This window comes from Zeus faber, assembly GCF_960531495.2.
Source record: "Zeus faber genome assembly, chromosome: 8".
NCBI lineage: Eukaryota > Metazoa > Chordata > Actinopteri > Zeiformes > Zeidae > Zeus > Zeus faber.
This window is the reverse complement of record NC_137195.1, coordinates 12,063,396-12,088,183: the sequence shown is the minus strand read 5'-3', so window position 1 is coordinate 12,088,183 and position 24,788 is coordinate 12,063,396. Positions and strand designations below refer to the sequence as shown.

At 45.3% G+C, this 24,788-nt stretch overlaps 2 protein-coding genes across 3 annotated transcripts; both read left to right on the top strand.

Moving 5' to 3' along the window:
• Positions 1 to 916: 916 nt before the first annotated feature.
• On the top strand, positions 917 to 3,178 carry frrs1l (ferric-chelate reductase 1-like; the record flags this gene model as incomplete). Its single annotated transcript, XM_080005163.1, has 5 exons — positions 917 to 1,124; positions 1,554 to 1,638; positions 1,989 to 2,127; positions 2,645 to 2,891; positions 3,006 to 3,178. The coding sequence occupies 5 exons, from the start codon at positions 917 to 919 to the stop codon at positions 3,176 to 3,178; spliced, it is 852 nt and encodes a 283-aa protein (XP_079861289.1).
• Positions 3,179 to 8,533: 5,355 nt separating this feature from the next.
• On the top strand, positions 8,534 to 21,936 carry tmem245 (transmembrane protein 245). 2 transcript variants are annotated; one of them, XM_080004945.1, is made up of 18 exons: positions 8,534 to 9,184; positions 10,129 to 10,246; positions 10,774 to 10,869; positions 11,197 to 11,304; positions 12,020 to 12,253; positions 12,513 to 12,682; positions 14,072 to 14,095; positions 15,812 to 15,916; positions 16,030 to 16,112; positions 16,227 to 16,317; positions 16,436 to 16,534; positions 17,360 to 17,488; positions 17,572 to 17,694; positions 17,831 to 17,976; positions 18,520 to 18,620; positions 19,397 to 19,571; positions 20,007 to 20,201; positions 20,305 to 21,936. In XM_080004945.1, the coding sequence occupies exons 1-18, from the start codon at positions 8,558 to 8,560 to the stop codon at positions 20,351 to 20,353; spliced, it is 2,673 nt and encodes an 890-aa protein (XP_079861071.1). In that variant the 5' UTR covers positions 8,534 to 8,557; the 3' UTR covers positions 20,354 to 21,936. The 2 variants fall into 2 exon arrangements, with proteins under 2 accessions (XP_079861071.1, XP_079861072.1); XM_080004946.1 differs by lacking the exon at positions 14,072 to 14,095.
• Positions 21,937 to 24,788: the final 2,852 nt, after the last annotated feature.

The window sequence follows — 24,788 nt, the reverse complement described above, 5'->3', positions numbered from 1 at the left end:
CAGACAGACAGATAGACAGATAGATAGATAGATAGATAGATAGATAGATAGATAGACAGACAGACAGATAGATAGATAGATAGATAGACAGATAGACAGATAGACAGATAGACAGATAGATAGATAGACAGATAGACAGATAGACAGATAGACAGATAGATAGATAGATAGATAGATAGATAGATAGATAGATAGATAGATAGATAGATAGATAGATAGACAGATAGACAGATAGATAGATAGATAGATAGATAGATAGACAGATAGACAGATAGATAGATAGATAGATAGATAGATAGATAGATAGATAGATAGATAGATAGATAGATAGATAGATAGATAGATAGATAGATAGATAGATAGATAGATAGATAGACAGATAGATAGATAGATAGATAGATATGACTGTTGGGATCAGAATAAAATAAATCTCCGTGTCAACAATTCCCATTCGGATGAAAAGTTTTCAATTGAGCACAAACCCGAGCGGGAGAGTGGTCGTACGTGTAAAGTACCGGAAATTGACCGCGATCGCCGCGACGTGGCGGCTTCCAATTGGACCCGTCGACACAGACGCGCTGTGGACCGAACCATTAATCCTGGATTCACACTCGGACACGCACGGCCCTGGGATTAAAACCAGCACCGCTGCCGCCGTAGCCCCGGTTTCCCACGAGGATCAACCGCGTTGCCGAACAAAAAAACAAAAAAAACAAAACAGATGTCACCAAATCTGGCTAATTTCCGTGGTTTGGGATTCTGACGGCACTGGTGCAACACACACACACACACACACACACAGAGCGGCGCACGGAGGAAGAGGAGGGCGGTTGGATGAAGCCCGGACAACAAACACGATTCACGATGAGGATTCAGCGTCTTCGCCGCTTCCCTTAAGCTGCGCCGCCGCTTGGAGATGCCTTCCCCGCCGCCGCTGCCGCTGCTGCTGGCGCTGCTGATCCAGAGCCGCTGCTGGGCGGGGGTCGCGGCCAGCCCCACCGAGGAGGGCGCGCTCCGAGGCGGCCACGGCGAGCACGGAGAGCCGGGTCACAAGGAGCCGCACAAGGACTCCTACAGCACGTTCGCATCCGAGTTCCTGGAGTCGAAATACCTGTCGGACGACGGTAAATAATGCGTGTCAGTGCAGCTGCAATGGCTGCGAAGGTTTTTTTTTTTTTTTTAATTTTCTGAATGCTCTGCCACTGGGGTGTTTGTTGACATATTTTAGGCCTACCTACTATGGTTGTTTATAACGAGGGAGCAGCCTGCAGAGAGCCTATTGAACGGCATTGTGTTGTGTGAATGCGTTTGCGCACAACCTTGGCTGCACACAACCTGGCTCTCCGCAGGGCATTTCAGCACCCAGGCCAGCTCCCCTGCTAGTCTCTGGCCTTTCTGCATCTCCCTCTCTCCTAACCCCCCCCCCCCCCCTCTCTCTGCACAGTGCACACTAACATTTGGGCCATTGCCCCGCAGATGGCATCGCTGCGAAAACATGCCTGCCAAGACACCAAAAGCTAGAGACTTTGGTTTATTTATTTTCTATTTTGCAGGTTATCCCTTTCCGACTGCCCCGCCAGTGGATCCCTTTGCCAGGATCAAAGTCGTCGACTGCGGAGTCACCAAGGGCTGTATCAGGTTAGACAAACTATATCTGACATTCCTGCATTGCTATACCAACCCCCCTCCCTCTCTCTCTCTCTCTCTCTCCCTCGCCCCCTCTCTCTGGCCTCCTGTTTCTTTAAATTGAATAATGAAAGTTGGCCCTGGGCCAGCCGTATTCCTCAAGGCTCCTTTTCCCCCAGATACTTGGGCTTCAGTGCTCAAGCAGAACCACACCCACATGACCACGCTTCCAAACATTTGGAAACGGCGTTAGGGTTCAATGTCCATCGGGGTCGGCTCATACTGTATGTCAATCTACCATCCTTGGAATGCAAAACTGGACCACAGGACTTCTGGCTAGTAGTGTTTGTCCCACATTTAAGGTACGGGAAGCCGGGCTGTGATGCAGAGACGTGCGACTACTTCCTGAGCTACCGTCGCATTGGGACGGATGTAGAGTATGAGATGAGCGCAGACACCGACGGTTGGGTCGCCGTGGGCTTCTCCTCAGACAAGAAGATGGTGAGTGATCTGTGGCACTGTGTAGCTTTTGTGATTTAGCGTTGATAAATTATGCTGAATCAATGTGAGTTACCACAGATTTAGTTGAAAAGTAAAACAAACCTTCATATATGGTTAACAAATGGTGGAAAAATGGCGAGCAGACCATGAGACCATTAGTTATATCATTAAAAGAATACTATAACTCATAGTATGTATAGTATAGTATGTATAAACATACTGTATATAATCAGTTCTATTTTTACACTTATTAGTTGCACTAATTTAAATTAAAGATTAATGATTGCTTACAGCACTTAATTCATCTATCATAACGTAAAGCACAAAGCTTTTCAACATATTAGCTTCCTTTATGAAAAGTAAAATTAGTACCCATAAAACATTTTCCATTGCTTGAAATAAAAATCGATTGAAATGCACGTGAAGAATAAAAAGAGAACACTTTTGTTCAACTGTTTTAATAAAATTCATTTAAATGGATTTCTTCACCCCTTCCTCACACATTTAAATCCCTTAGGGAGGGGACGATGTCATGGGCTGTGTCCACGACGATAACGGACGCGTGCGTATTCACCACTTCTACAACGTGGGCCAATGGGCTAAAGAGATCAAAAGGAACCCAGCCCGGGACGAGGAGGGCATTTTTGACAACAACCGCGTGACCTGCCGCTTCAAGAGACCGCTGTACGTCCCCAGGGAGGAAACGCTTGTGGATCTGCATTTGTCGTGGTATTACCTGTTTGCGTGGGGACCGGCGATACAAGGTACGTGACATGTCATCTAGGTTGGTTCTGCTCTTCAGTTTGGTGGAGCCGGGTTTATTTCCCCCCCCCGCACGTGTTCCCCCCGTCCGACGTATCTTTCAACTCTGTCAACAGGCTCCATTACGCGGCATGACATCGACGCCCCGCCCGTCAGCGACCACATGATCAGTATTTATAAGTATGAGGACATCTTCATGCCATCCACAGCTTACCAGACCTTCAACTCACCCTTCTGCCTTCTGCTCATAGTAGCCCTAACCTTCTACCTTCTGATGGGAACCCCCTAGCAAAGCACAGGAAAAACGGCACTGAGCTCAGAAAACAGGGAAAGGGAAGCGATACGAAGAGAGGAAAAGGGAGGAAAACGTTAACAATATTATACTATATTGGCCATTACGTCCAGTGCCAGATCTTCATTCAAGAGTCTGCTTTGAGCACAACAAACTGTATTAGATAGTTCAGACAAAGTGTTATATACAACTTATTTATACTATACTCAACCTAGAAAGAGGATCTTGTCAATAGTACTCTGGCAGCACACTACATTCAGACATGTTTGGGGGGTGAAAAAGTAGCATTAAAATGTTTTAACTTATAGACTTATAGATTGCAGATTTAAGTGAACATATAAGTGCTACCTGGTTCTGCACACTTGCCTATAAATAACTTACTACTGTTCGACCTTGCATGCACTGGGAAATGATCTCAAGAGGAGAAAATGGGAAGAAATACCGTTTTGAACTCCGTACCAGGGAATACGGAGATTGCGTTTTGTTCTGACTGGACTAGAAGACACTTTCTGAGAGAGAAGGGAAATGCTTATCACAGGTGAAACAAGCATGGAAGCAGGTCACTCCTCTGCACTTAAGTTCAGGCATGGTCATAGACATTACCCTTCAAAATATGTCTAGAACAAGTGAATTATTCTATAAAATGAATTTAACATTCTGAACTGTGGAACATTTCTTGTTTGACTAATATTCACATTTTACACAGAAGCTCCATTTTACTTAGACATCAATTATTTTGTGTGTGTGTGAGTGTGTGTATCTATGTATTTATGTATCATTGTATCTATGTATGATTACTATGGAATGAATGTCTGTAATAACTAAGCAATAACATTCTAAACAACATACCATGGTGTTTTTCATGGACATTTACTAATTTTGTCACAATTGCCTGTGTCTGTGGGTCTGAAGTGATTGATCTTACTGAGAGTTGCTGGAAACTACAGTATGCCATTGACAGAATTTATGTAAAGATGTTTCTCACTGGAACTGTTATCTACAACGACTTTCAATAAAAGTGTATTCAACAAAGCTTTGAATGCAGTCTCTTGCCTTCAGTGAAAAACACAAATACGATAGATAGATAGATAGATAGATAGATAGATAGATAGATAGATAGATAGATAGATAGATAGATAGATAGATAGATAGATAGATTGGTGTCAGCTGTCTGGCTACAGTCTGAACTGATGACTCAAAACTGAAATTTTGCATTGGTTTAAATTTCACCCAAATCCATCCACATACGGAAGAGATATTAGTTAAAAACCGAACAACTTTGACCAGAAATATTCAATTGGTCTTGGTTAACTTACACATGAAACGCCTCGTTATTAAATGAACGAGATGAGATTTACAGTAAGACGCTTTGTGACGTCATCATATTATTTACTTTAAATGTACAGACTCTGATTGACAATGTCCAATTGGACCGTGTCCATTGGGGGAGTTGAATTGGTCACTCTTTAGTGTTTAGAAGTTACCAGACTATCAATTTATGTGTATATATCGATGCAAATACGTCATAGTTGATGTCTATGACACACAACATCTACCGTCACCGTCAGAAACTCTAGATGTACTTCAATGCAAGATTCAAGATTCAAGAGGTTTATTTGTCACATACATATACATACTTTCATACATATATGCAGTGAAATGTCTTTGCAATGCACCCGGAGATTATGTACAATAGTTACTGAACCGGTAAGTTATAAAAATGACAACATATAGTTTAAAATGAAAAATAAAAAGACTTGGATTGGTAATATACGTCATGTTTAAACATTGTCCTATAACTAAACTTAACAAACTGTAATGAAAAGGTAGAAAGTGTTGATGTGCAATGATGTACAATGAAGTAGTAATTACAAATAACATGTATTTATATACTTTTTTAATTACATGTATTTATTGTTATTGCTATGAAAAGTAATTACAAAAGTTATTTTTGTAATTCCTGCAGATGCCGAAAAATAGCCGTTAACATTATGTTAACATGTCCAGGTCGGTCTGAAGGTCAGTTAAAACATTAAAAAAATATATTCTATGTATGTAACTACACAACGTTACTCCACGATGTTTGATGTTTATATGTTAATTAAATTGTGATGCATTGCACAAAATTATCAAAAAAACTGTAATACTTACCTTAAAATGAATACTCTGTATTGCTGCCTGCAGCTATATTTATTATAATTATTATTCGGGGTCCAGCCCTGATTGCTATTGTTAATGAAAAACTGACATCAGTAGTCTATGGATGTCATGGATCCGCTGCACTCACAGACAAGATGAATAAAATGTGTATCCGGGGCAGTCCTGACATGCCGTCATCCAAGTTTGATCCAAATCCGTCCATTATTGTGGAATAACTTAGTAAAACTTTTATTTTCTAATCATTGGCACAACGTGCGTACATGCACAAATGACAGCCCGCACAGGTCACATGATAGTATTGGAGTCTGACAACCGCATCCTCACCAAGATGGCGGCACGTGCACATGGGGCTGACGTCAGAACTTCATGGATGTCATGGATCCAAGGAAGCCACAGACGATCTGAATACGATTCGGGGCATTTTTCGGGGCAGTTCCAACATGGCGCCGTTTGAGTTTCATCCAGATCGGTTTAGTATTGTGGATGGAGTTTGTGACCAAGTTGCCGCGCCAAGATGGGGCCACGCACAGCATGCATGTGCAATTTGACGGAGTACACAGATGATGTGATAGCGCTGCAGTCTAGCCACACTGGATCCACCGATTTATCTGCAATAAAAAAAATATTAAACTAAATGTTCCAGTTTCATTACGGCTGCAACTAACACAGACCAATTTTGGGTGAAAAGGGGGATTCCCTGCGAACATATCTGAGAGCTCAACTGAACTGACCCAAAAAGATTTGAATCGCTCACGAACAGGCACCACGCTGCCACGGAGCCGGTAGATTCTGGGTGAATTCTGGATTCTGATACTTGTTTACCTTGTTGGTCATACGTAAGTGTCGGATTTTTGAGATGTTTTCAAAAATAAGGTGGGGAAGAGCCATAGCGCTTAGGGAAAAATTGCTACGACACAAGGAGACCGTGCAGTCTGCAGACCACGTTCAGAGACTTATCCAAAATCATTTCCACAGTGAAATGATTGGGGGTCCATCCCGTGGGATTATATTCCTCTGAATCTCCCGGGGCTAAAAGTGTCCGGAACAGGACGGGCACGGTTGGGGCGTCGACCGGGAACTTCCAGACACCCTCCACAATGAAAGTTCGTGCGTCAACCGACGCACGGAAACGAGATGCGTTTTAGAGGAAGACGCTTTGTGACGTCATCACCCAAGCCGCTATAAGTGTGCAGGTTGCGGCCCCGGCTCCGCGGTCAGGTCACCGACGCCGGAGGCGGACGGGCCGATAACGAGCTGTGAAGTATGGACGGCGAAATGAAGCTCGGTGAAGAAGCATTACGGTTTACCCAACACACTGTGGTGAAAATGACAAAAAAAGAGAACATACTGACGACTACCGAGTATGAGTATGAACTGAGGCGCTGTCCGTGTAGTGTGTGTAGCGATAAGGTTTCAGACCCCGGTTCGATCCCCCCTGTGTCAGCAACTCGTGCGCCGGCAGTAAGTCATCTTTTGTTCGGTAAAATATCAGAAAACTGTCTCAGGTGACTTTTACAACCTGCTCGTTTTGTCTGACCGACAGAAAGCCCCAAATATATAATTTATGACGATTTAACACGACGCAAAAAGCGGCAAATCCACAGGGTTGGGCATCTGAATCTATGACTACATACTTAATACATGACTTAAAAGTGTAAAAGGTGGTAAAAAAAACCCCAAAACAAAACGGAGAATCAGCCGCTGAATATCATTTATCATTTACTTTACTCACAAATTCTCTCTCCCGAATCATCCAGCCACGTCCATTATTTTCAAACATTGCTGCGTTCAAGGCCTGTCGGAAATGCTACCGTGCTGCCTTCAAGCGTCGGAAATATCAAATTTGGACACGATCATTTATCGACCTGCAAAATCCGAGCGCTCATACAAATATATACAAGCTGGTGTTTATTTATTTATTTTTTTTTTAAATCTAAATATTTTAATGTTTATAGACCAGCAACACGCAGGCCAGGATTAATGGTCTGTCCATTAGCAGCAGCCTGAAAAATGTACAGTACTTAATTTTTGTTCAATTTGAGATGTTATTCGGAGTTTGTTGGTTTATTTAAATATTTATGTTTCAACTACATTTTAGAAGTACAAATGTGTACACTCAGTACTGATGTTTGTCCATATTATTATTTGTTGTTTATAGACCTGCCCTGAAGAATAAGTGCTTCAAGTTTCAAGGTCAAAGTGATCAAATTGGCAGTGGTTTTACCTGATTTATTTCCTCTGTTGAAAAAGATTAGACATCCATGAAACACTGACTGCCTGAATCTATCATGGTATCCTCACAGTGGTGGCCTGCTGGCAACAAACCTTTGCTCTTAAAATATCTCTGTTTTAGTGTTACCGTAGCCTAGAGTATCCATCCATTATGCTTATAAGTGGTGGTATCAAGGGCTGGTGTGTTTGTATGCGCGTCGATGTGGTGGAGTATCCGCGGGCTGGTTGTGGTGAACTGGCCTCGGCGAAAAAGTCTAGCGCCCTTTTTTTTTAGTCCCAGTCCGTCCTTGACCCTGTACCCACTCACTGGTGAACTGATGCCGAAACCAAATTTTCTATTTTGTGGGAACGTTAGTTATTTATTATTTTATAAATATTGGTTTAACATTAGTCCTTTTGTCATCTCCCTCCTGAATATGTACCTTTGGTTTTATTTGAGGTTCAGAACAGTACATAGTACCAAGTCGTTTGTGATTCACATGCAGTCTTTGTAACTAAAATTTAAACTAAAATTAAAACAAATACGTACCAAACACGACTAAATGGATCCCGTTTAGTGCTGCCTACGGCTATATTTATTATTATTATTTTTATTATTGATATTATCACTATTATTATGCTATAGATATATTATATTTATATATGTATTATCTATTATATAATAGATTTAATATATCTCTATTACATATGAATTAATCACCTCTATTATAGGGCTTTGTGGTGATGTATTCATGTAAAGCGCTTGGCATGTTGTTTATGGAATATGTTATCCAAATACAATATTTGTTTGTTTATTATGTATCTATTTTTTTAATACACACTGTGATAAAACCAAGAAATGCGCTTGAAAGGAACGACACGCGTTACGAAAGAAAACAACTACGCTACCCGTCGTGCACCGCGAGAGCTACGTCACACGTTGTTTCCTGCACGCTGCAGCGGACTGGAGAGGGAGAGAGCGGCGGGGGAGTCAGTCTCGGGAAGATGGCAGACAGGGAGGAGGCGGAGGCGGAGCCGGAGCCCGAGCCGGAGCCGGAGCCAGCCACATCTGCCTCTCCCCCGGAGAGCCCTCACTCCGCCCGGCCTTACAACGTCTCCTTCTCCGAGAGCGTCCAGCCGGCTGTGGGCATGATGAGCCAGCTGCTGTCGCAGCCGTCCTCCCTCAAATTCGACAAGAACATCAAGCAGGCCTTCTACAACACCGGGGCGCTCATCTTCGTGGCCATCTGCTGCGGGGCGACGGTGCTGGTCTACTTCATCCTGGAGGCGTTCCTCCGGCCGCTGCTCTGGGCGGTGCTGTGCGGCACCTTCCTCCACCCGTTCAAGTACTCCCTGGCGCGGCTCGGCCGGTCCTGGCTGAGCGGCCTGCGGGACACCGGCACGCCCATCGTGTTGGGAACGCTGCTCGTCCCGGTGCGGTGCCTGAACCAGGGCGCGGAGGCGCTGGGGCGGCTGGTGCTGGAGCGACTCACGGTCCTCCTGGCGGTCGGGGCCGGGGCGCCGCTGCTCTACTTCCTGTACCTGCTCTGGAGCGTCGTCGGCATGTGGGCGATCCTCGGGCACGTCTGCACGGTCGTCGGCGCCGCGCTGGACCTCTTCCACGGCGTGTGGGTGAGTGACGTGCTGTGGGAGTGGCTTGAAAACGTGGAAGACCCCCATACACAGGGTCAGTGGACTAGACCCGAAACAGGGACGCGTATGACGTCATCTGGCAGCGGATGACGTCAGAGGCATCCAGTGTGCGCGTTAACAAATGTATTCTCTTGCTTTTTGGGTTGTTTTTTTTTGCACATACTGTAAGCAGAGGTTCTCAAAGTGGGGTCCGGGTTACGTTCCAGGGGTCCCTTCAAAAGTTTCCAGTGGGTCCCCAGCAAAATAATTAATAGTCTAAATTTCACCATTCTTTAGTTAACATGATGTAAGCACCCCTAGGGAATGTAGAATGAAGACTGTTCTGTTATCTCCCTAACTATTGTATACACAGGTTTGGAGGTTTGGCCTAAATCATATCCAGCATAAAGCCTCCCTGGCTTGATGGAGTTAACTACTCTGATTATGGGAAACCTGCTGGGATATGTCACAGCTTGTCGAGCTATTTTTATATATATTTTTTGCGGCAGTCTCTGTTCAGCAGTCTCTGTTCGGTTTCACGTAATTCGAAGACAACATCACAGTTTGGGAGGCTGCGTTGTGCTTTGAGTTGTGTCTGATCACATTAAGTGTTCTTCCCCCAGTCCTGACCCCAAGCATTGCCCGTGTCTATAAATAGTATGGATGCTGCTGTATTAAATTACAGAGGAAGAAGTCTGTTTAGCGGAACCCACAAAAGATACAGAGGTCAATCAATAATTTATTACTGTTTTATAACCGACACATGGTGAGGCATGAATTAAGCTGTTGTTTTGAATGCAGGGCACTGTACGGTTTTATGGAGCTTGCGTCCAACAGAATGCTTCAACCCCATGTCAATGACTCTTTGTATGACAGCATAGAGCCCTCCGACATCTTTTAACATCTTTTACCAACATCTTTTATCCGTCGCTCCTCCTGTGCAGGTGTGCACGGTGGTGGGCGGATACGTGATGGCCGTCACCTTCCGGTGGAGCCCCGGCACCGAGCACTACCTGAGGAACCTGTCGGTGCCCGTCTGGTTGACCCTTCTCTTCTACCTCGGTGAGGAGACGACGTGGGATGGGGAGATATCCGAAAGCGCGCAAGTCCGCCAAGTAGTTGCGCGCGCGCACAGGCGCCCTGGCGCTCTATTTCTGCGTTATATGTCAGGCGCGTGAGGCGGCGTCTGGTATTTATAGTCGCCCGTGGCGTGCAGGGAGGGGGTGTTAACCTTCAGGTCTGAAATGCTAAATGTGACTGGTTTCAAATTGCTTAATTCAATGGAGTTGATAAGCCACCGCATGAAGGGAAACATCATTTGCCGTTGGGGGGCCCTTGTGTGGATCCTGAGGAGAACCGGCAGCAGTTCTCGAATGTAATTCCCAAAAGCCACGTCAAGCATGAGGAGGGGCACATCTATGAACATCCGTTTGTGACTTAGCAGCAGAAAGTGGTTTTCGGAATGATAAACATAGTCGTATCCGCTTGGTACCGGTAAACTACTAATGATACTGAGTCCCAGCAAGCTCTGTAAAGAAGCATGCTGCGTTGTTTTCACTCCCAATCTCTTTCTGTTTGATTCTGTTTAGTGTCCCTCACCGGCTGCTGGAGAGTCCCCATATTTGTGGTGGTGGTTGTTCTTCTCATTGTGGGATCCCAAGAGAAGCCCCCGGTTCCTGGCACCGGTGAGGACGTATACACACAAACACAATTAATTCATAGTAAGGACCCCCCCCTTTGTCTGCCAACATGCTGTATATCAGGAAGAGGTAAGAGTCTTGAACATCAACCAATAATCTTTCGATAGATGCCTTTGAAGATTATATCAAATTTGAAAACTTCAGACTCAGTGCTCAAGTTAAGCACTATTCAGTTTTGAGTTTGCTGAGTTGACCATACAATGCATACATGTGAAGTATGGATGCGCACACACACAGAGACAAACAGACAGACACACTTGTTTTCTTTTCTGTTAAGCACGTTCTTGTTTCTCCTCACCTTCCTGTCCCCAGGGGAGCTATCAGGACAGGTGTTGTCGTTCGCTGCAAACACTCTTTACATGGCGATCTCCTGCAGCAACCTGCGACTGAAAAATGAACCCAGACAAATGCCCGGTGAAGGTGAGACGACTAAAATGAGAAACTAAATGTTTTCATTTGCTTTGTTGAGCGGAACGGGACACGCGATCGCGCCCCGATTGCTCCCTCAGAGCATGCACGCACAGAGGAGCCAAAGCGTACTTGGGTTTTTGATCAACGATATGATATTATTTTTGAGAGGCGCCGTCGCACCGGAGAGGAGAGCGGCGGCGCCCTCATACAGAAGAACACAGAGGATTGCTAGCGGCGATAATGTTTAATGAAGGCGTGCGTGGTGGTTCAGAGCACCGGAGGGGATACTTAAATCGGCAGCTTGGGCATGTACCGGGTTTCAGTTCCCAACCCAATGGGATGGTTAATCATGTTTTGATTCAGAGTGTGCACGGAGAGGAGGGGCTCCTCACAGACTTATGGAGATAGAAGTCATCAGATTTGGTTTTAAAGAAACTGTGTGTGTGTGTGTGTGTTTGTGTGTGTGTGTGTGTGTGTGTGTGTATACACACACAGTATATCTTCTTTTTCTGCGTCGTTTTTAGGAGGTTTTTGTAGAACATGTTGAACATGAACATTTTCCCCTTAAATATCTGTCCTGGCTGATAACACTAGCCCTAACTCTGCTACAGCAGGATGGGCTAACTGGTACAATAATTTCAAAACTATAGAATTTCATGCTTAAAACTTTCACTCTCCTTCTCCTTCTTTGTTTCCACCCCGTTCTCCTCCCTCCCTCCTTCAGTCCTCCAAGGCACTGGGGTGGACTCTGTGGGCCCCGGCCCCGTCCCTGGCCCCTTCTCCAGCACCCCCGGCTTCCCTCGGGGCTCCTGTTCCGTCCCCGGCGGCCTCTTCCAGAGAGAGAGGAGTTCCCAGAGAGCCAGCGACATCTACTTTGTGCTGCTGGTCTGGGCCTTCGTACTGGTCCAGATCTGGCTCAACTTGTGGATCCTGCAGCTCCTTCCCATCCCTATAGCTGGTAACACACACACAAAATACAAATGAGGCTCTTAATAAGTTGTATTCCAATTAGTAGTAGTGGTAATTCCAATTTTATTGGCAGACACATTTGCAATATGCTATTGTTGGCATTATTGGATTAGAAAATAAGAAACATAATTTCAGGAGTATGCTTGTAAGCAAGGCCTGCAGAGGCCAGGAAAAAGCCATACACTTGTAACTTAAAATACAACATTATGCTGTTTTGTTGAAGTAATATTGTTTGGTTCATGTTGCAGTGTGGTTGATGAAGAAGCTGGTGGTCCACTTTGGCGTGAAAAGCTTCGCCGAGCGGAGGCTCGCCTCGTGGTGGGCGGTGCTGGACAAGTTTGTACGTGAGCGTCAGGAGGCGCTGCTGCCCGGGCCGATCAAAGGCCTCGCTCAGTTCGTGCTCCGCATTGACACCAAGGTAACGCCTCTGTCCCGCCTCCCCGCAGCACCCTACTTTAATTGACGTTCTTAATCTTGGTACTCTTTCTTTTTCATACACATATTATCCATTGAAAACTGGCCAGTACATCAGGCCACTGACAACTTACTAGGCCAGGGTGTTGTACGCTGTGTTTACTGAACACCGGAGTTCATACTCAAGTATCGAGCGGCCGATTTGACAAGAAAAAAACAACCAATGATTTTAAAAACCACCTCCTTTGTAAAACTACCATGTTACATTATTACATTGCATTACACTGCAATACGACTTACCATAGGCCGATAAAGGATACAGAGCACAAATGGACCTTGATCAATACATTAAAAGTCAGAAAACGACTGTGATTTGAGGGAGCTGGTTGACAGGCATGTTGCCAAGTCATGAATTTCCGTTCTGCCTCATTGGCGAACAGTCACCAACTGGCAAGTTATCGCCTCTTGTGGATGTGAACAAGAAGCTGCGGTAGCACAGCATTGTGTATTCCAAAGGACATCGTTCTCCGACTTTAGTGTAGTGTTGAGTGTTGCAGGAAGTATCTAATTATTGAGACTTTCCACCATCGCCATTAATAGTCTGGAACGGGAATGAAATAAGAGTTCTATTTGGAAACCTGAATATATCTTAAAATGAGCATCGAATAGAATTCTCAGCTGTTAGTTGTAGTCATATTTGTGTTGTTGTTGGCACAGCTCTAGCCACATGGATCAAGTCAAACAGTTGAAGTCACAGTAGTAGTAATAGTAGCAGTATTAGTACACAGTAGTAATCGTAGTAGAAGCAGTCTGTAGCTGGGGTGCAGTATTGCGCAGACCTGCAGGGGTCAGTGCAAAACATTTAAGTTGTGCTGCGCTTGTTTTGTTTGTGGCGAATGTTGACATTTGCATAATAAAGAGACCTTTGGCTTGTTTGACAGCGAAAAATGACGCACAACATGTTTGTAGCCGTTCCTACAGCGGTTTAAATGGATTGTTTTTTTTCTCTCTAGATAGACACTGACGGTCAGGAAAATGCATCAGGAGCAGGCAACAGGCACAGCTTGTACATATTTTACAAAACTACCACTTCGTCATTCACGCGAGGACTTTGTGCCCCTTAAATCATCATTTAACATTTAACTGGTTTCCTATTTCTTTACTTTCTGGGACACTTGACACCGGATGACTTGAGTTCTGTACATGACTTCTCACGTTTGGCCAATCCAGACCCTCACTTCTCCCTGCATCCAATGAGAAACCCCGCCCGTCTCCCTTTCCACTTCCTGATTCTCTTATTTCCTGTACCCAATCAGGGCCTTGTGTCTTGTTGCTTGGGTACATGTGATGATTCCAATAATAATCCCCGTTGTCTCTTTGTCTCCTCCCCAAGCTCTGGCATTGGCTTAACAAGCAGGTAATAATCTGGGGAAATGGATTGATAGGAGAGAGAGAGAGGTGTGTGTGTGTGTGTGTGTGTGTGTGTGTGTGTGTGTGTGTGTGTGTGTGTGTGTGTGTGTGTGTGTGTGTGTGTGTGTGTGTGTGTGTGTGTGTGTGTGTGTGTGTGTGTGTGTGTGTGTGTGTGCGCGCGCACTTTTTTTTTTTTTTTCTTTAGTAGCTGGACTGACGCTTTATCCATCCACTGTGATCATCCTCCCATCCTGCCTCACGTCTGCCCCGCCCACTAACCCCCCCCCCGTGCTTCTTGCTTCACTGTAGTTGATTTGAAGCTGAGGCAGGGGCCCCTTGGCTCCTCGGCCCCTGCCACAGCTTCCCCCGCTGCGTGTTCGATTGGCAGCTTGGCCTCAGAGTTTGTGAGCTGCATGGAGTGACGGCTGATGGAAACAGTGCAGGGCACATTTTGGAGGGTGCTGGGGTGGTGGTGGTGGTGGTGGTGGGGTTGGGGGTGCAGGGGCGTGGCCAATGTTTCCCCTCATGCCGGACCGACGAACCGCTGGAGCCGAGGCCCCGTGATTGGAATTCTAAACAGCATTTTAGTGCAGTGTAAATACTGTAAAACAAGTGAAGTTGGCCTGGTGCATCTGTGTAGATGTGAGGGGAAACACCGTCACGGTACGAGCGTCCCTCTGGGATGTAAACTGTAAGAGTGTGACTTCACTTATCAACATTAGCGGGAATCAGCTCTCTCAATGCACTTCCTTTAACAGGCGAGGGCCCTAAAGCTGCGTAAACTCACTAATACAGCGTTGTCAAGCTCAAATCTGGAGCTTTGGAGCTTCACAGATAGCTGCACAACATGGTTCAAAACCGCAAACACGCAAGAGTTTAAAGACCGTTCCTAAACTAACAACCTCATCCTAGATTCCAGTCATATGAGTTATGTCATCATAACCAGTTATATGACCGTACGCCTCTATAAGACTGACACACGGTTTGGAGCATTGGGAAACCTGAACGACATGTGACATTTGTGCCATCTTGCAGCTGTACACAGAATACGAAGCTCGAAGTCTGGACAGGGAGTGTAAGAAACTTAACGTGCAGGTTCCCATGCCAACGTCTCTGCACGGACGTGTGTGTGTGTGTGTGTGTGTGTGTGTGTGTGTGTGTGTGTGTGTGTGTGTGTGTGTGTGTGTGTGTGTGTGTGTGTGTGTGTGTGTGTGTGTGTGTGTGTGTGTGTGGCACTATACAGTATATTGTGACCTTGATTCCTTCAGGCTTCTGCCTTAAGTTGCCAGCCTCGTCACAACAAAACAACCTCTTAGACGCGTTTAGAACAACAAGTAGAAGGAAACAAAAAGACAGGGTATTTTCAGTGTGTAATACCATAAACTATTCCTCAGTTTGCTGTTTAATTTCCTTACCGTATCGTTTTGACAGTATTGAATATACCGACTGACGTTCCCCAGTGGGTCTTTTTTTTGTAAAGTCCTTTCTTTGTTTCTAGTTTGGTTTGTGCTGCTTAACGTCTCCAGGGTCCAAGATGGCTGCTCTAGGCTCTGGTTTAAACCCATGCGCAGGTTTCTCTATGAGTCCAATCACTTCTATGTGTACCACGTGTCCTAAATAACACTCACAATAATAACACTGTTAACCTCTCCCTGCCACCGTCCTTTGTGTTTTTTTCCCTCCTATTCTGCGTCCTCCACCCTCCTCCTCCCTCTCTCTCCAGATGATTTTGTGGCTGGAGCGCTCCCTGGACAAACTGATCAGCATCTTCATCATCTTCCTCCTGGTTACGGGCACCCTGCTCATGGCTCTGCTGCTCACAGCTATGGTACTGTTTACATGTCGTACTGCGACTGGGTACGGTGCGTTTCGCCCGCTCACCGCAGGAGGTAGGAATCGTCCGGCGGCAGCTTTTTGTGACGGGCCGTCTCTTGTCTCAAGGTTCACAATGAGAGCGCTCACATCATCAAGGTCACCAGCAACCTCATCAACGAGACCCTGTCCAACAACCCAGAGTGGGCCAAGTACGACCGCTCAGCCGCCTCCAAAATGTATTCCCTCTCTGAAATTTTTTGGAAGTGTATGGAACGTCTTATGAGCTTCTTACGGTTTGCTCCCCTCCTTCCCCCTCTCCCAAGTTGGCTCCCGGAGGCCCGTGTGGTCCAGAAAGCTCTCAACTCCGCCGCCACCAATGTCTATCAGCACGGGAGAGAGTGGATAACACAAAAGGTGAGATTGGGGAGAACCCGGTGAGCTTTTTTGTCTTGGATTGCACTGACCCGAAAAAAAAAACCCCCAAAACGACCTTCTTTCGAGCATATTTGTCATTATCTATTTCCGCTTGCAGCTCCATAAGATGCTGGGCGACAAGGTGAACCACACAGCTGTCATTGAGAAGCAGGTCCTGGAGCTCTGGGACAGACTGTACCAATCCTGGTTTGTCAAGGTAACACAAGGTGTTACACAAGGTGATCTCATCTGTTTTCAGCTGGTACACTCTGTATTCAGTCCCACTTTTTATTTATTTGTTTGTTTGTTCATTCATATATATGTATATGTGTGTGTGTGTGTGTGTGTGTGTGTGTGTGTATATATGTATATGTGTGTATATATATATATATATATATATATATATATATATATATATATATATATATATGAATGAACAAACAAACAAACAAATATATATATATATATATATATATATATATATATATATATATATATATATATATATATATTTATTTTTTATTTTTTATTTTTTTCCACAGAAACCATTTAGCCCCCCAGCAAAGTGAACTTCCTAACATGCATCGCAGTTAAATTCAGACTTACAGTAGTTTGGTAATTCATTGTCTCTGGTGCGAAACTGAGATTACTGCAAATATTAATAATATAATATTAAATTATATATATTACAATTATAATTATCCATCCATTATCTATACCGCTTATCCTCACAATCATAATTATATACATTTTAAATGAATATAAATATTATCATTTTTAATTTAGAAGAAGAGAACAATCTTTAATCGTCACACAGCACACCACACTGCATAAAGAATGAAAGCACAAGAAACTGAATACCTCCATAATATAAAAAAAAAACAAAAACAAAAACCCATCCGCAAAATTTTATTTACGTTATTTCTTTTTTTTCCGTATAAAACATCAAACCGTGCTCAGTGTGAACATTTCAGCTTTATCCAAACTGAAGTATTGTATTGGTTTTTTTTTGGTTTTTGTTTGTTTTTTTTCCTCCCCCCAGAACGTGACCCAGACGGGACGCATCCGCAACAAGGTCCCGGGCCAGAAGCACGGCAGCTGGCTGCTGGACCTCCTGGACTGGCAGGACGTGGCCTCCTTCGCGCAGGAGAACATCGACACGCTGCTCTCGGTACAGGAGACCCGACATCGCCGGCTTGCCCGCCCGCGCTCCCGGCGGACGCCCGCCGTAACGCTTTCCTCGTGTCCCCGCAGATCGTGGAGTCGCTGTGGGTGGTGATGAGTCGCAACGTGGGCCTTCTCATCTCCACGACGACCACCCTGATCACCGTCCTGTTCCACAGCGGCACGGCGCTGCTGAACTTCGTGCTGAGTCTCGTACGAGAAGCATTTCCACGGGGCGTCCTCCGCGCTGGAGTCGCCAGTTTGACGTTTTGAGCCTCTTGTTATTTCAAAGGGGGGGCCAAACCAAAGGATGTTTTTTTTGTTTTTTGTTTCTCCTGTGTGCACGCAGGTGATCTTCCTGACAACGCTGTTCTACCTGCTGAGCTCCAGCGGGGAATACTACAAACCCGTCAAGTGGGTGGTCAGCCTCACGCCGCTCTCCCAGCCCGGACCCTCCTCCAACATCATCGGACAGTCTGTGGAGGAGGCCATCAGGTACGCTGGCAGATACCGGTCGAACGACGGGGGAAAAAAAAATCAAATATCACTATATATATATTTTCTTAAGAATATTCATTGACGATATTTTGTGGATGACTAGTGGTGCTTTCATAAGGTATTTACACACAAGAAATAACTGAGAAACATCATCATTAGAGGCATTGATTGGAACAGTAAATTGCATTACTTTACTGTAATGCAGCCTTAAAGATTATGATCTTACATAAATTGTATTATTACTGTTATTATACTGTTGTTATAGATCCTACCTGCTGTATCCATTTTTCTTAAATTTTTCTTTCTTAATCTGTGTGTTCTGAATGTTTCGTAAGACTGAGCCCCTGAGAACTGGAATCAAATGCCTTGCGTGTAAGCCTGCTTGGCCAACAAAAACGCCAGATTCTGACTTTGATCGATATTATCGCAACATGTCACCCAACTCTGATCGGACTCATCTAAACATTGTCGGGTGGAAAAAGCATCGGAACGACATTCCCAGCTGGCTTCACCTTTTCCGTGTCTCCGTTTCTGTTGCAGAGGTGTGTTTGACGCCTCTCTGAAAATGGCGGCGTTTTACGGCCTCTACACGTGGCTCACACACACCATCTTTGGCATCAACATCGTCTTCATCCCTTCTGGTGAGTCCCTAACTCATTCAGACCCTCCTACCTCAGCCGTTGCCACGATGCTGTTTTATTTTTTTTATTATTATCCTTTATTTCATAATTACCCTTGTGTCTATGACATATTGTTTGGTGGCACCTTGTCATATACTGTATTTTTTACGACATATTGTTGGATATGTCAGGCTTTCCCTGATGCTCGCTGCATTTAAATCCAGGTTCAAAATGTTTATATTTGCAACTGCCTTTCAGTTTATTTATATTTTATTTTTTTTATTATTGTTATTATTATTTTTTTTTATTAATTGATTTGTCAGGTACAATGCAAAAAAACATTGGAACAGGTTACAAAAACATAGAACAGATGTGTTGCATATAGGATTTCTGGCTGTGGCTAATTTGCGACCCCTGTCCCTGGTTAGGCTTTTCTACTTAAAAAATGGTCATTATTAGTTAACACTGATGTTTATCTGTTTATAGATTTTTATTCCTAAATGTGTAGGAGTGAACAGTTAATAGTCCTTCTGGGGTTGCAGTTTGGTTTTAGTAATTACTTTCAACAATTTAAATGCTTCAAGGTTTGAGTCCTAATGGTGATTTATGTGTGTAGACATGTTTATAATTGAACTTTAACCTTTTATCTTTTTTTTTTTAATGCGATGCCTAATCTGAAGCATATAGATTTGATGTCGTGTTTGAAATGAAATGTGCTTTACACAAAAATAAACGTTCCCTGCCCTATATCCTTCACTTTCCCTGCTTCCCTCTCTTTTTTCCCGGCTCCCGCTCAGCCATGGCGGCCATTTTGGGGGCGGTGCCGTTCCTGGGGACCTACTGGGCGGCGCTGCCGGCCGTGTGCGACCTGTGGCTGGCGCAGGGCGAGGGCGTGAAGGCCGTGCTGCTGCTCGTCTGCCACCTGCTGCCGACGTACTTCGTGGACACGGCCATCTACTCCGACATCTCCGGGTGCGCCTTTGCGTCATATGAGGCTCTCTCTCCACGTGCACCTGCCGTCTCCTGCTCTGTTGAGAAGGGAGATCGCCGCGTACCGCCGCACGCTGCCAAAATGCCGCATTAGAGAAACTCAATTTAATATCTGGCCGACTCCAACTGTGATTGTTAATAAAGAAGCTTACGAGCCTGGCGGCTTCCCTAATAAGGCTTTAAGCCGAATCCTTTGTGGCGGAGATGATAGAGTGCGCGTTTAAGCCATTCACTGTTGTGAACACACATCCTGACTGCTGCAAGATACGGCTCCTTTCTACCTGCGGAGACAGAACGTCGCTTAAGCACTTGAATTAAAAGATCGGGACACTTTTATCACCTGTTGGACGGATGGCTTGAAATGAGTTTTTATTTCAGTCTTTGTCTTGATCCATCTCTTTGCCCCCATTCCCCCAGTGGCGGGCACCCCTATCTGACAGGCCTGGCGGTGGCGGGCGGAGCCTACTATCTGGGCCTGGAAGGGGCCATCATCGGGCCCATCCTGCTCTGCATCCTGGTGGTGGCGGCCAACATCTACAGCGCCATGCTGATGAGCCCCAGCTCCGCCATGCCGACCCCCGTGCAAGCCCCCTGGCCCGTCGCGGCCAGCAGGTAACAACACAAATAACAAAAATGAGGAAAGAAACATGGGAGAGAAAAACAGACACAAACAGGCTGTAGTGCTGCTGCTGCACGCTGCTTTCTTGTGTCGCAGGTCCTACGTGGACTGCACTCCGTCCGTGGTGAAGAGGGCCAGCGAGTGAGCGAGGCCGCCGCGTCTCCGTGGCGTCATGGCTTCCTATCGGCTCCTCGGCGGGAGGCGCACCCCCTCGACGCTCCCGCTGCAGGGCTTGGCCCCCGGCCGAGTGATTGGCGGCGTAAAATAAAAAAGGTTTACCCGTGTTTCTGTCGCATAGCGGAGCTTGCCCCCTCCCCACCCCCCCCCCAGCAGCAGCAGCTGGTTAAATGCAAGACTGTGTAAAAATAAACAATAAGAGCCGAACGTGAGGGTCCCAAGCAGAGTTTCATGAAATCCAGGTGGAATCGACTGCACCGGGGCGCAATGTTAATCACACGCCCGCGCTGAACCCAGTGCCTATTTGGTCAACGCCATATTTAAATTGAAAAATTTAAACCCCCAAATTAATCGTGAGATTACATTTTATTTTATTTTTTTATCTCCCGCCCCCTATTTTCCCAACGGCAGGCCGCGCCTTCCACGAGAAGGTCTGGCTCGGCGCTCTCTACCGTAGCGGCCCAAACAAACCCTACGGGACACTTTTGAGCTTTTCTCCGGGGCAGTAAGTACGAGGCGACGCGTCGCTCAGCGCTCGACGCCGATACATCGCGATGGCTGCGGCAGATGAACCAAATCAGAGCTGCCCTCTACCGCCCCCTGGCGGGAGTGAGGCATATTGCCTCCACTGGACGTCCAGTTCGTACAACCACACCCTGTGTTTGCAGGGCGTCGGCCGGGCGTCGGCGTACCGACGTAGGGTCACGTGGGTTCGGGGCCCTAATTTACCACGTTCCAGTATTTCCCATCCGGATGGGAGGCGTTTTCCGGACCAGGCTTCTGCCTAGCCCTCCATGTTTTAGAATCTGCGCCGTTCAAACAATTTAATAATGTCTGTCGTTTACTGTCGCTAACGGTTACGTTTGACAGGTGACAGGTAGCGGCGCCACGTTGACATTTGCTCCGTGATGAGTGACCACCTTCGCTGCGCGGGAAGCATTTGGTTTGACTCGGTTCCGTTTCATTTCCGGGTAAATTCCAGTTGGGCTTCTTTTGTCTTAACATGTTTGTAGCAACGCACGCACAGGAACTAATCCAGCGCGACGTGGAGCTCATCAGCTGTGTTTGAATACACACAGAGAGAATGTGCTCATCAGCACGTTTGGCAGGATTTTAGCAGCAAGCACTTTGTTTAAACATGACTGTTATGTTGGGAACTTACACGCACCCTCCCATCTTCCTGCACCATGAAGCACCACTGTAGTTTTAACTCAACTTCACATAGACCCCATTGCAAATACAAAATACAATAGGGACATTTCTTTCCGGATTGAATTTTGGTTGATTGTTTACATTGTTGGAAGCTTTAAAAAAAAAAATATATATATATATATATATATATATATATATATGATGAACTGATGACTCATCAGTACAGGATGCAACATCTTTCATAAAATGCTGCTGTGTCAGCTTCCTCCTCCTCCTCCTCCTCTCAGTCATCGTGGCGTTTACTCCACGTACGACCGAAAAGGAAAATATGGTTTATCTTTTTCACCGATTCATGATGTCATGTTCTATGTGACATAGCTGTGTTTTTAAGTGCACTGACCAAATAAATATCAACATTTTATCTAGACTGGCTCCTTTATGTCTTTTGTTTTGCTGTGGTTTTTTTCCTGTCCCAAAATCTATTTGACATTACATTTTCGCAAAAATGTTTTTCCATTTGGTCACACCGAGGTGTTTAATAAGTTAACTATTTAGGGATTTTTGACTAAGATAAATCAATCAATCAAATACAATACAGACCAGACAAATGAAATACTGTATGCTCAAAAGACCCGCAGGAAAACATGATTTGAAGTCAGACTTGTATAAAAAATCTCTCCCCATTATATATTTTTGGTGGCTCTCAATTGGACCATTCCACAAAGGGAACAATTAAAATCCAATGTAATCACAAATGTAACCTCAGTACACACACCACACAATAGGCCTTGGGTTTGTGGGACGGATGGGGCTCAAGTTATGAGGGCAGGGCGGCTGCGATCTTCGCCATCACGCTCCTTCCCTGGGGTGCTTCACATCCTTCCTGCAATCTTAATACCACTCATCCGGTGTCATCCAGGTGTCCTGCACCAAGTACACTCGGCTACGTGGGTGGGCGCTCGGGGCTTGTGGCCGGGTGGGGGCATCTAGCCGGTTGTGTTATGGCGGACCTCGCCTTTGCGTGGGTGTTGGTGGACACGGCGGCCCCACCGGCGGTTCTGGTGGGTGTCGGTGAGTCGGCGTGGGACCTGGCTCCGGCCCTGTGGCCTGTGGCCTGGGTTTTCGCCGCCTGCCGGTGTGCCTGCACATGGGGGTGGGTTGCATGTGTGCGCCTCACGGGTGCGGGGTCTCCTCGCGCTTTCTGGGACTGGGTTACACTCCTCGGGGCCGGGCGTGGCAGGGTGCTTGGGGCTTTCCTGCGGTTGTGGAGTGTCTATACGGCTGCGGGACCCAGGGTTGGCTACCTTGTAATTCTGACCACATACACCAGAACTAATTGGAACAAGTCCTGTGCACTGAGGTGGAGACACACACACACCACCAGCACCTGCTTTGAACACACCCCAACACCCTCCTGGTTACATCCCTCTCCTTTCCGCCCTCATTTACTGTCATAACTATGACGGGAAGAAGCCACGTACTGAATTGCTGTTCCAGTTTTCCTGGACTTAACTCTGTTTTGTCGATACATGTTGTCGTGTGATGTTTCTGTGTTTATGTTTTTTCCATGTACATGTTGTCGTCTGATGTTTCTATGTTTTTGTTTTTTCCATGTACATGTTGCCTTCTGATGTTTCTATGTTTGTTTTTTCCATGTACATGATGTTTCTATGTTTATTTGTCTCACCTGTGGTGATTCTCCCCCTCTTGGAGCAGTAATGATGATTAGCTGTTAATAGGCCAAAACATGGTAAAATAGTTCTCCAAAGAGGGGGATTGGAGGCGGTTCTGAGTAACAAAAAGCTGTGGTCTTGTCATCCCACAGGTCGTCCACAGGACAGTTATTGCAGCAGTTCCTTATGATAAAGAATGAATAAAGAGTTGCATTGCAGGTTGAGAAGTTGAACTCCACTTGTAGACTAACTCTGTCCTAGATGCAATAGCATACAAATACTGTTGTATGTCCAGCATACTAACAGCATGACAGCTGCATAGGTTAAAAAACAAGTTGTTTCCAGCTCTGCTCTTCCCTTTCACAGAGTGTGATTTCGTACAGCGCTGTTTTGGAATTTTGTTTCATTTTAATATAAAAAAAATAAGTGTACGCTCATACAAATCGTGTGACCACTATTGCCGTCTGAATAAAGGGATCAGTAAATAAATAGCTTCATGCAGACACACACACACAAAAAAAATCCACTGTTGTCATATTGTTCTGTAAACCTTTTCACTTTTATTTTCTACAACATTTGGATCAGCTCAGAGTGGAAGCCTGGATGTGTCAGTCCCTCTACAACCCTTCCACAAAGATAGCAATGGATACAGTCCCATCTTCACCACATTCACTCAGACCGAGTGTCCACGACTGAGACGAGCCGATGAAATGTCAGAACTATGTGTAAACCGCTCCTCCACTGGAGGAAGCCGAAATGGTTAAAGCGCTATGAAATCGCTCTTCCGCATCAGGGCACAGAGACGCGATTTATTTTTTGTCTTTTGGAAAAAAAAAAAAAAAAAAGTTTTTAAAAAGTAACAAAACCATGATGGTAGAAATCAGAGAGAGAAGTGATATGCTGAGAAGTCGCTGTGTCTTGATGAGTTTTACCACTCCTGGAGCAAGTAAGAGAAAGTCAAAAAAAAAAAAAGTCTAGTTTCACTGTGAGATATGCAGTTATGGGTTGGAATATGTCTGCCGCCGAAAAACTGCTCTAAATAATACAACGCTTCAGGTAGTTCCCAGTTCTCTCTTCAGTCCTACTCTGCTGTTCAGGGAGAAAAGCGTTTTCCTGTTTTAGTTTTTTTTTTTTTTTTTGCCCTTCTGTACAATGGAAGCAGAGCAAAGAAGAAAGATCCGCTGTCAAACTATTCCAGGAGCTCCAGAGAAAAACAAACAACAAAAAAAAAAAAAGAAACAAAAGAAAAAAGAAACACCGCCTGGAATTAAGACCTGTTTGTTCAGGTAAACAGAGTTGCTGGGCTGGGATTAGCATGGAGCCACCTGGAGAGACAGACACACACACACACTCACACACACACACACACACACTCTCTCAAAAACACACACACACACACACACACTCCATTGAAGGAAGAAGCCCTTGGAGTGTATTATCAAGAGGCCGTTAAGAAGAATATGAGACAAAGGGAAAGGGGCAGCCTACAGCAGTGCTTTCCTATGTGTATCTGTTTACGTCCTATGCAGAGTTCCTTATGCTTAAACACCACATTAGGCAGTGGACATGAGCCCGATA